The sequence below is a fragment of the Lutzomyia longipalpis genome, chromosome 3 (assembly GCF_024334085.1).
Source record: "Lutzomyia longipalpis isolate SR_M1_2022 chromosome 3, ASM2433408v1".
Classification (NCBI taxonomy): domain Eukaryota; kingdom Metazoa; phylum Arthropoda; class Insecta; order Diptera; family Psychodidae; genus Lutzomyia; species Lutzomyia longipalpis.
In genome coordinates, this window is record NC_074709.1 from 804,351 (window position 1) to 814,006 (window position 9,656).

Below are 9,656 nucleotides of genomic sequence, written 5' to 3' on the forward strand. Positions count from 1 at the left end.
ATAATTCGCTGTGCTCAGTAAAATTTGACACGCATCGAGCTCCTCCAGCCGCGGAGTAATTCTCACTGTGATTCTCATGGGAATCACATTCATTGTCACTTTATTAAATAAAGCAACACCGCATCCAATTTCCTCCGTACTCATCAATCAACATGCCTGAAAGGACTTCTCAGCATCTTTCACCGCACCGCCCCTAAACTCTTCCTCATTGTTTGCGTCAAATCACATGGAAATGAATTGTTTCCGGGCACTCTTGGGGCGAGGAAATGAATTAATTTGTTGCTTTCTCAGACGTATTATGAAGAATTTTAAACGAAAGACTAGAACCAAAATCTTGAAGATTTTTTAAATATTTTTTTTAATTTCCTTAAAAAAAATTTTGGTCAAAATTGTTTCTCGCATTGCTTCCCTTTTAAAAATGCCATAAAAGAACTCGAAACGTTAGAAAAAAATATAACGTTAGAACGGATACGTAATTGTTCTAGAACCGCTGGATGGAGACGCCTGGTACTTCCTATATCACATTATCTTTGGCTTATTTGTATAAAATTTTATCAAGTTCATAATCAAAATGATCTTTATTAAAAATATTAAAAAATAAGTAAGTCAGCAGTAAACGCAACTTATAAAAATTAAATAATTCTGGAAATAAAATAAGTTGAATAAAAAATGATTTAGAATATTTCTAACCTCGGTAAATTACTCGAATTTTAATTAATTTTACTTTATTCTATCGTTTCCACCAGTTTATGATTGACCCTGGGCTGGGTGTTGAGAACGTATATTTGGGGTAGGTATCTAATTATTAAAGCTACCTAGAAAATCCACCCTCAGACGTAGTGATTAAACCAAAATCTTCACCAAGTGTTGCGATGGTGTTGAGTGTGGCAAACAAATTCACCACAAATGCAAACAATCAGATCCTATAATCACCCTCTCGAGAAGGTTTTATCCTTATTGATATCCCCTCATCTTGGGAACTCATGAGCTAGGCAGGGTGTGCTCCCATTTATAAGGAAGGGTTTGTGCCTTGAAAAACCTCTCGTTTAGGGAGAAATTGGGAGAAAATCACCCCAAAAACGAAATAAATATTCGAGGGATGTCCCTTTTTCACCCCAAAGGGTGGCTCAACCGTCCTTCATGTTTCCATATATGAGGGAGGGTTGGTTTGGTAAAACAATGGAGTGCACCATTAGGGTGGAGGAAACAAAACATAGCATCCCCCAAAAACAGTTTAGTAGCTGATTTTCATGTTTATTCACACTGGGTCATTTCAATGTTCATCCCCTATGCGTGTGTCTCTCTATGGGGGGAGGTGGTTTATAGGCGAACCCCCACATATAAACGACACCCCATTAACACTGCCAGAAAAGGGTTAATAATAATGTGAGAACACCAAAGCGGACATTTAGTAATTTATTTGCCATTTCACGTTTATACATTTTGTTCATAGTTTATGGTAAACATTGCACATAAAATGTTTAGCGGATAATGAATTTCAAATTCCCTCTATTTTATTTTTTTTTAATATCATGAAGTCCTTCTATGTATTGTATTTTAAAATACACACACTGTATTTTGGTACTGTACGGGAATTTGGCAATTTTTAAATTGATCCCGTACAAGAATTTTGGGTTATAGATTTTTGATAGGTGGTTCCTATCACAAACCTATATTTGAATAGGGTTTTTGAAAGAATGGATTAAAGAATAAATCCGAAGATTTTATCTTCTAACCCTTTCTTTTCACAAACTCTATTCTTATTTTTGGAGAAAAACGAAATTTTATCAAGTATCACAAAGAATGGGTTTAACCCTATCTTCTGTGAAGCTCTTGAACAAACCTCGCTTCTCTGGGTAGAAACAGTTATTTTTACAAGACAAAAGAATGAATTTGGATGATTCTATCTTCTGTGAATCTTGTACAAACTCCTGTTTCTGAACCATTAGACCGGCCCATGGGGGCCAGTCCTGGTGATTATTAGATGTACACAGTTGGACTGCTGTCCTAATAATGATTTTATTTGCATAAAGTTACTCTATTTATACACAAATTTTTACATGGGATTTATACAAAATAGTGGTGGGGAGAATTGCTTATGGACAATTCTGATGTGACGCGAAGGGAATTGAGAATGCATATCTTGCAGAATGTCGAGATTTGCTTATGATGCATTTTGCCCTATCGTGGGAAGTTGGTGGGTTTTTATGTCGCAATATAAATATTTCGCGGGAGAAATATTTGGCGGGAAAATATTTAGCGGGAAGTTAATTGGCGGGAAAGTTACTGGGAACTTTAGTAGATTATTCTTGAACTTCTTTGTTCTTATACAATTTGGGAGGTGTCGCGGGGGACGAATAAACTAATCAATATTTTTCTGAAATAAAATTAAAAAATGGTAAAAAGGGAAAATAAACTATCTCATGTTTCCTAAACATACTCGTATCTCAGGAAAAGAATGAGTCATGGGACTCTTGGGACTAAGAAAATATTGACTTAAAAATAGTACAATGAAATATTTTGATGTTCACTGCTGCTGAAGTTTGGAGATCGGTTGTCCTGTTAGTAAGGAGCTGCGTTGGGAAGTGTGGTGATGTTCTCTGTTGAGAAGTTCTGCTGAGAAGCTCTGCTGTTGAGAAGCTCTGCTGCTGAGAAGATCTGCTGTCGAGAGGCTTTTGATGGTGTTATGACGGTGATCTCCTTTTGGGATGTTGGATGAAATCATCTTGATTTTGGATGGATCAGGCTGACGAGTTTGGAGTTAGTGATCGGGATAGTGTGAAGTTTGCAACTTCGAATTGCTTCTAGGCACGTTAAAGATGTATTTGCATATGACATCTATGTAGATTTGATATCCATCTTTAAGTTTTGCTTTAGCCATTTTCAATTGCTCCTCTGGTTTGAGCAGATTGACGTGTTTAAACTCTTGTGATTTAAGTCAATGGCTGAGCCTTGAACAGGATGTCAAGGTAATTGTCTGAAGAGTTGTAAGTTCCGCAGACCATGTGGAGGGGTTTTTGAGACAAGAGTGTCTGCTTCTTAGAATGGATGTATAGGTTGTATGTTGGTTTAGTGCCGTAGAGCTCATTGGGGAATTAATTGATAGTTGTGAGCTCATTATAAAGATGCTTTTCTGCTTTCTTTAGAAAAGCAGTTTGGAATATTATGACCACTGTGCGCCTTGAGCGGGGTGTCAAGGTATCCAATTGTCTAAAGAGTTGTAAGTTCTGCAGACCTTGTGAGTAATGATGAGACGTTTGTCTGCTCTTGTAAAATGTGGTACTTTTGATATCCATACGGAAACGAATTGATTACTAAAGAATTAAATGTTCTTTAGAAAGATGCTCCTCTGCTTTATTTCAGAGAGCGTGGGGAGAGTTACCATGACCGCTGTGCTTTGGGTCAATGGCTGTGCCTTGAACGGGATGTCAAGGTGTCCAATTGTCTGAAGAGTTGTAAATTCTGCAGACCTTATGTATGGTGTTTGAAATGTAGTTGCTTCCTCTTGTCATGTTGGATGTGTAAAAATGTAGAGTCCATAGAATTCATATAGGAATGAATTATTTTCTAAAGAGTTGTAAGGTATTTAGCATATGTAGAGGTGTAACATCCAACATAGAGAGCTGTTATTTTATGGAGTACTATTACTGCAACCTTGCAGTCCTTCTGTCTCGCAAAAGAAACAGAAATATTCAATGTGCGTACAAAGTATTTCATTTGTCGCGTAAAGATGATTTAGAAATATTTAAGAGACTCACTGCAATCCTAGCAGTCTTCCTGTCTCTCGAAAGAAGATGCTTTTACTGTATGAGCGTACAAAATTATTTTATTTTGTTGTTGTGAATGAGTCTGGTTGCTATCGCTTTTGGAGTGGCTTCGGAATTAGCCGTTTTTTCTTCATACATGGAAGTAGATGATGAACTGATGTCACCCATCTGGAGCGAGCCTTCTATTGGAGATGCTCATTGAAGGTGGCGATCCTATTGATGTCACCTTGCTAATGTAGGTAGATGATGTACTGATGCCATCCATCTGGAGTTTAGATTTTGAACTGGTGTCATAAATCTAGAGCGAGCCATCTATTGGAGATGCTCAATGAAGGTGGGAATCCTGTTGATGTCACCTTGCTAATTGGGTAGATGATGAACTGGTGTCATCCATCTGGAGTTTAGATTTTGAACTGGTGTCACAAATCTAGAGCGAGCCATCTATTGGAGATGCTCAATGAAGGTGGGAATCCTGTTGATGTCATCTTGCTAATTGGGTAGATGATGAACTGGTGTCACTCATCTGGAGCGAGCCATCTATTGGAGATGCTCATTGAAGGTGACGATCCTGTTGATGTCACCTTGCTAATTTGGGTGAGCCGTCTATTGGAGATGCTCTTTGAAGGTGGCAATTCTGGTGTTGTCACCTTGCTAAATGTGAGTAGACGATGAACTGATGTCATCCATCTGGGGTTTAGATTTTGAACTGGTGTCACAAATCTCGAGCGAGCCATCTATTGGAGATGCTCATTGAAGGTGGCGATCCTGTTGATGTCACCTTGCTAAATGGGTAGATGATGTCATCCATCTGGAGCGAGCCATCTATTGGAGATGCTCAATGAAGGTGGGAATCCTGTTGATCTCACCTTGCTAATTGGCTACGGATTGAGCCTTCATTAGATGATGAACTGGTTTCACTCATCTGGAGCGAGCCATCTATTGGAGATGCTCATTGAAGGTGGCGATCCTGTTGATGTCACCTTGCTAATTGTGGATAGATGATGAACTGATGTCATTCATCTGGAGCGAGCCATCTATTGGAGATGCTCATTTTTGTTTTCGTTGGTTTTGATGAAATGTAGAAGACGAAACTGATGTCGTTCATGTAGGGAGAGAGCCATCTTGGTGATGCTCTAAATTATTGTAGCGGACTGTATGTAGTTATGACGTCGTCCAATTTAAGTGAGAGCCATCTAGGTGATGCTCTAGATTATGTAGTGGCCTGTATGACGAAGCTGATGTCGTCCAGTAAGAGAGCCATCTGGATGATGCTCTAAATATTGTAGCGGACTGTATGTATCTTAGATGACGAAACTGATGTCGTCTAGGAAAAGAGAGCCATCTGGGTGATGCTCCAACTAATGTAACGGACTGTATGAAAATAGATTGCGAAACTGATGTCGCCTAGGAATAGAGAGCCATCTGGGTGATGCTCCAATTAATTTAGCGGACTGTATGTAGATAGATGACGAAACTGGTGTCGTCCAATGAGGTGAGAGCCATCTGGATGATGCTCCAAATATTGTAGCGGACTGTATGTAGTTAGATGACGAGACTGATGTCGTCTAGGAAAAGAGAGCCATCTGGGTGATGCTCCAATTAATTTAGCGGACTGTATGTAGATAGATGACGAAACTGGTGTCGTCCAATGAGGTGAGAGCCATCTGGATGATGATCCGAATAATTTGTAGTAAATGGCATATGTGCGTCCGTGGTTGCCATTTTAACCTCCTCATGGCGAAGCCATCCTGGGCCTCCCACAAGTTTACTGATATTATTTCCTTCATGGCGAAGCCATCCTCGACTCCGCCAGATAATGGCCACTTGCATGGGTTGCAGTGTTGGTTGCTTCTCCGGTGGTGCTCCGTGGTGTCCGGATTAAACTTTGTAGGCAGCTGCATTTCTGTGGGGGCAGCTCTTGTTAGATTCTCCCTTTTGGAGATCATTTTGTTGTTGGAATCTTCTCTTCCTTTAGGAAATAGTTTTATGAGAAGCTCTGTGGTTGGAGAAGCTCTGGTGCTTGATTTTAGGAAGCGGAAAGTGTTTTGGTCTTCATCTCCGCAGATGATCTTATATGAATGCTACCTGATTGATTGATATGGGTGCTTCAGGAGCCATTCTGTTTCTTTTCTTGTCCTCTTTGAGAGGGGTGCTGGTTGTGATCTCTTCCCATTTGAAAGGTGGGAGGATCGAAGGACCATTTTGTACGGGAATTTGGCAATTTCGAGATTGATCCCGTACAAGAATTTTGGGTTATAGATTTTTGATAGGTGGTTCCTATCACAAACCTATATTTGAATAGGGTTTTTGAAAGAATGGATTAAAGAATAAATCCGAAGATTTTATCTTCTAACCCTTTCTTTTCACAAACTCTATTCTTATTTTTGGAGAAAAACGAAATTTTATCAAGTATCACAAAGAATGGGTTTAACCCTATCTTCTGTGAAGCTCTTGAACAAACCTCGCTTCTCTGGGTAGAAACAGTTATTTTTACAAGACAAAAGAATGAATTTGGATGATTCTATCTTCTGTGAATCTTGTACAAACTCCTGTTTCTGAACCATTAGACCGGCCCATGGGGGCCAGTCCTGGTGATTATTAGATGTACACAGTTGGACTGCTGTCCTAATAATGATTTTATTTGCATAAAGTTACTCTATTTATACACAAATTTTTACATGGGATTTATACAAAATAGTGGTGGGGAGAATTGCTTATGGACAATTCTGATGTGACGCGAAGGGAATTGAGAATGCATATCTTGCAGAATGTCGAGATTTGCTTATGATGCATTTTGCCCTATCGTGGGAAGTTGGTGGGTTTTTATGTCGCAATATAAATATTTCGCGGGAGAAATATTTGGCGGGAAAATATTTAGCGGGAAGTTAATTGGCGGGAAAGTTACTGGGAACTTTAGTAGATTATTCTTGAACTTCTTTGTTCTTATACAATTTGGGAGGTGTCGCGGGGGACGAATAAACTAATCAATATTTTTCTGAAATAAAATTAAAAAATGGTAAAAAGGGAAAATAAACTATCTCATGTTTCCTAAACAGGTACAATATTGCTTTTTTTATACACAGAAAATATTAACACTACACTGCTTTTCTGGGTCATTTTCCCCACAGGGCTAACATTCTAAATATTTTTTTTCTCAAGAGAAAACTATAAATCCAAAATCCTTATGACAATACTGTTTGTTTTCTATCTAACATCACAATTTTTATATAATTCTATTTTCCATTTTGCTTTTCATTATTTTTTTTCTATCAGTGTGGTGATGAAATAGTCAAATTAAAGAATTGAATTGATATAAAAGCATTTTCTTACCAAAAAAAAATCCCAAAACTTTCCAAATATTTCAAAAAGATTTCTATATAAAAATCATCTCTTAACTCCTTCAAAAGTTTCAGCAATAAAAAATATTAAAAATCAATCAAGAAGTTCTAAAATGATTTCAATTATTCTTGAGCATTTTTGTAATATTATTTTACCTAAAAATCTCACTGATTTGATCCTTTTTAACTCGTTGTTCTTTTAGTTTTTCTTTTAAATAATTTTTCTCTTAAATAATACAAAAGAAAATGTTGTTTCATCACCACTTTTCCTTATCACCTAAATTCAACTGCTTACCAACCACCGACACATCAGTTGAATTTAGAGCCACCACTTTCAGTGTGTCTTGTGGTGCCTTCTTGCTTGATGTGTAGCCTGATGGAGCTGGGTAAGTTCGAAGGAAGATCCCGGGCTTGCTCTTGTTGCACTTGGCGCGGCCTCAGCGTCGTCACTCTCCTTGTCCTGATGTGCCGTCATGTGTCGCGTTAGATGATGCCTCTCCCTAAAGCTTTCATTGCATACTGGACACTTGAGCTTCTCTTCGCGCTTCCGTCGCATTGGATCCCCACCCATGTCGTTCTTGTGATGTGACCTCATATGGTACACCAAGTCGCTGGTCATCCGGAAGCTAATGTTGCACTTGGCACACATATTTTGCGATGTGAGCGTGAATGTGGACGCCAAGGTGGGTGGGATGAGGGTTGAGAGGATGGCAGCAGCAGCTGGATTTCGTACAATACCAGCAATCTCAGATTGTTGCTGCATAAAGTGATGCGGGGTGGCATTGAAGGGAAACGAGGCGGCGGAAGGAAGGTAATTTTGTGGCAACTCTTGGGCGGGGCGATAAATAAATTGTTGTTTGAGATTCTTCGTGGGACTCGGGGGATTCTGCGGTTGAGGCTGGATGCCAGTTGTGCCATTGATGAATGCATAGTCCGACGGACGAAATGCCGTCGGTGGGTATGGACGGGGTGGACTTACGGAAACGGGTGGGCTGACTGAGGGGCAGCTAAGTTGATCAGGAGACAGTGAAGGATTGGGAGAATCCCCACGGAGATGGGGTACTTTTGTGAAGGCGCTCCTGTGGGCATCCAAGTCTGGTGGAGTTGGCCTCTCGGGTGAAGGCAAAATTGTTGGATCATCGTAAATGCGTGGAAGTCTAACAACGGGCAGAGATTGATACCGGAAGTGTCTGAGATGATCTGGTGGGCTGTGATTGTTGTTATTCACTACACCATTGGACACAATATCAATCTCTTCGGAGCCAGCACGGCTGCGATGATCAAAAACCTCCGGTGGTGTTTGATGCCGCAGCAGAAGATCATTCTTAACCGAAATCTGATGCTGTGGATACTCCACCCCATTTAACTTTGCCTGCTTGTCCAATTGCTTCTGCTTCAACTTCTCATCCGGGAGCATAAGGAATGCCACATCGAATGAACGCTTACTTGTGGCAACTTTTCCAACATGTGGATACTCAGGCGCCTTGGTCTGTGGCACCGTGAGATGCTCCTCACCGATCACTGTACTCTTCACTTGATTGGCAATATCCATGGTCATGTTTTCACACTGATTTTGACTCAAAAGCACCCTCTTTAAAAAAAATCACGTGCACACGGTCCAACGTTCAGGAAGCGAATGCCGTGGTCCCTGCAGCACTTTCAACTAACAATCACATACTGTTGAGCACGGCAGCATCTTCTTCACCACCGTCCGCATGTACCAGCGAGAGAGAGAGAGGGTGCTCTTGAAAATTTCTGCACCCCCGTCTGCTTCCAGTTGCCAGCATATTCTCGCATCCACCCCTCCAAAAGAGAACAACCCTCAGCGCGCATTTTCCCTCAATTTTTCCATCCAAGAGACATCCAAGAGCATACGGCAAATGGGTGGAGCTTTCCAGTGTGTTTCATTCACGGGCAAGGGTGGAAATTCCGGGAGGCGGGAAAAGCGTCTGGCTGGCTACATGGAAAACATGTTGTTGGTATAGAAACGAGGGAGATGGCCATATACGGGTGCCGTCGCAGAAGACGTCCACGCACCCCCTAAAACACAGCAGCAGCAGCATGGCCATATGGGGATGGATGGGGGTAACACACATATTCGATGTGCTCGCACCGGGACAGCACAAATATGCAACACCAAGCATAATATTGCGATATAACCCACCCGTGGTGCTTTGAAGTGGAGGATCTGTTTTCACCAAAATAATATTGCAAATATCACGCATTTTATATTACAGCCATACAGGAAGGTGTGAGGTGCAGTTTTTCCTGTCCACCCACACGATAACAGGGCATTTATTGAAAAATATTGAGCTCTAAAAGCTTCAAATGGTTCCATGATGTTCCACTTTTATTCTATAAAAATTTTCCAATGCAGGCACTTGAGAGGTTTTTCATGAAAATTTCGTTTAAACAATCATAATTTGCTTTATTTTTTTCAGTGTCTTTGCAATATCTAAAGAATTACATATATATTACGTTTCCAGGTATTTATTAGTTATCCATTAAATTTTATTGGAAAATGTTGAAGAGCTTTACACAGTGATGATCC

The 9,656-nt window shown here is 40.2% G+C and overlaps 1 protein-coding gene across 1 annotated transcript; it reads right to left on the reverse strand.

The window, feature by feature from the left end:
- Positions 1 to 7,031: 7,031 nt before the first annotated feature.
- On the reverse strand, positions 7,032 to 8,768 carry LOC129793957 (uncharacterized). Its single transcript, XM_055834501.1, has one exon. It carries the CDS (start codon positions 8,661 to 8,663, stop codon positions 7,440 to 7,442), a length of 1,224 nt encoding a protein of 407 aa, XP_055690476.1. The 5' UTR covers positions 8,664 to 8,768; the 3' UTR covers positions 7,032 to 7,439.
- Between the last annotated feature and the right edge of the window lie 888 nt (positions 8,769 to 9,656).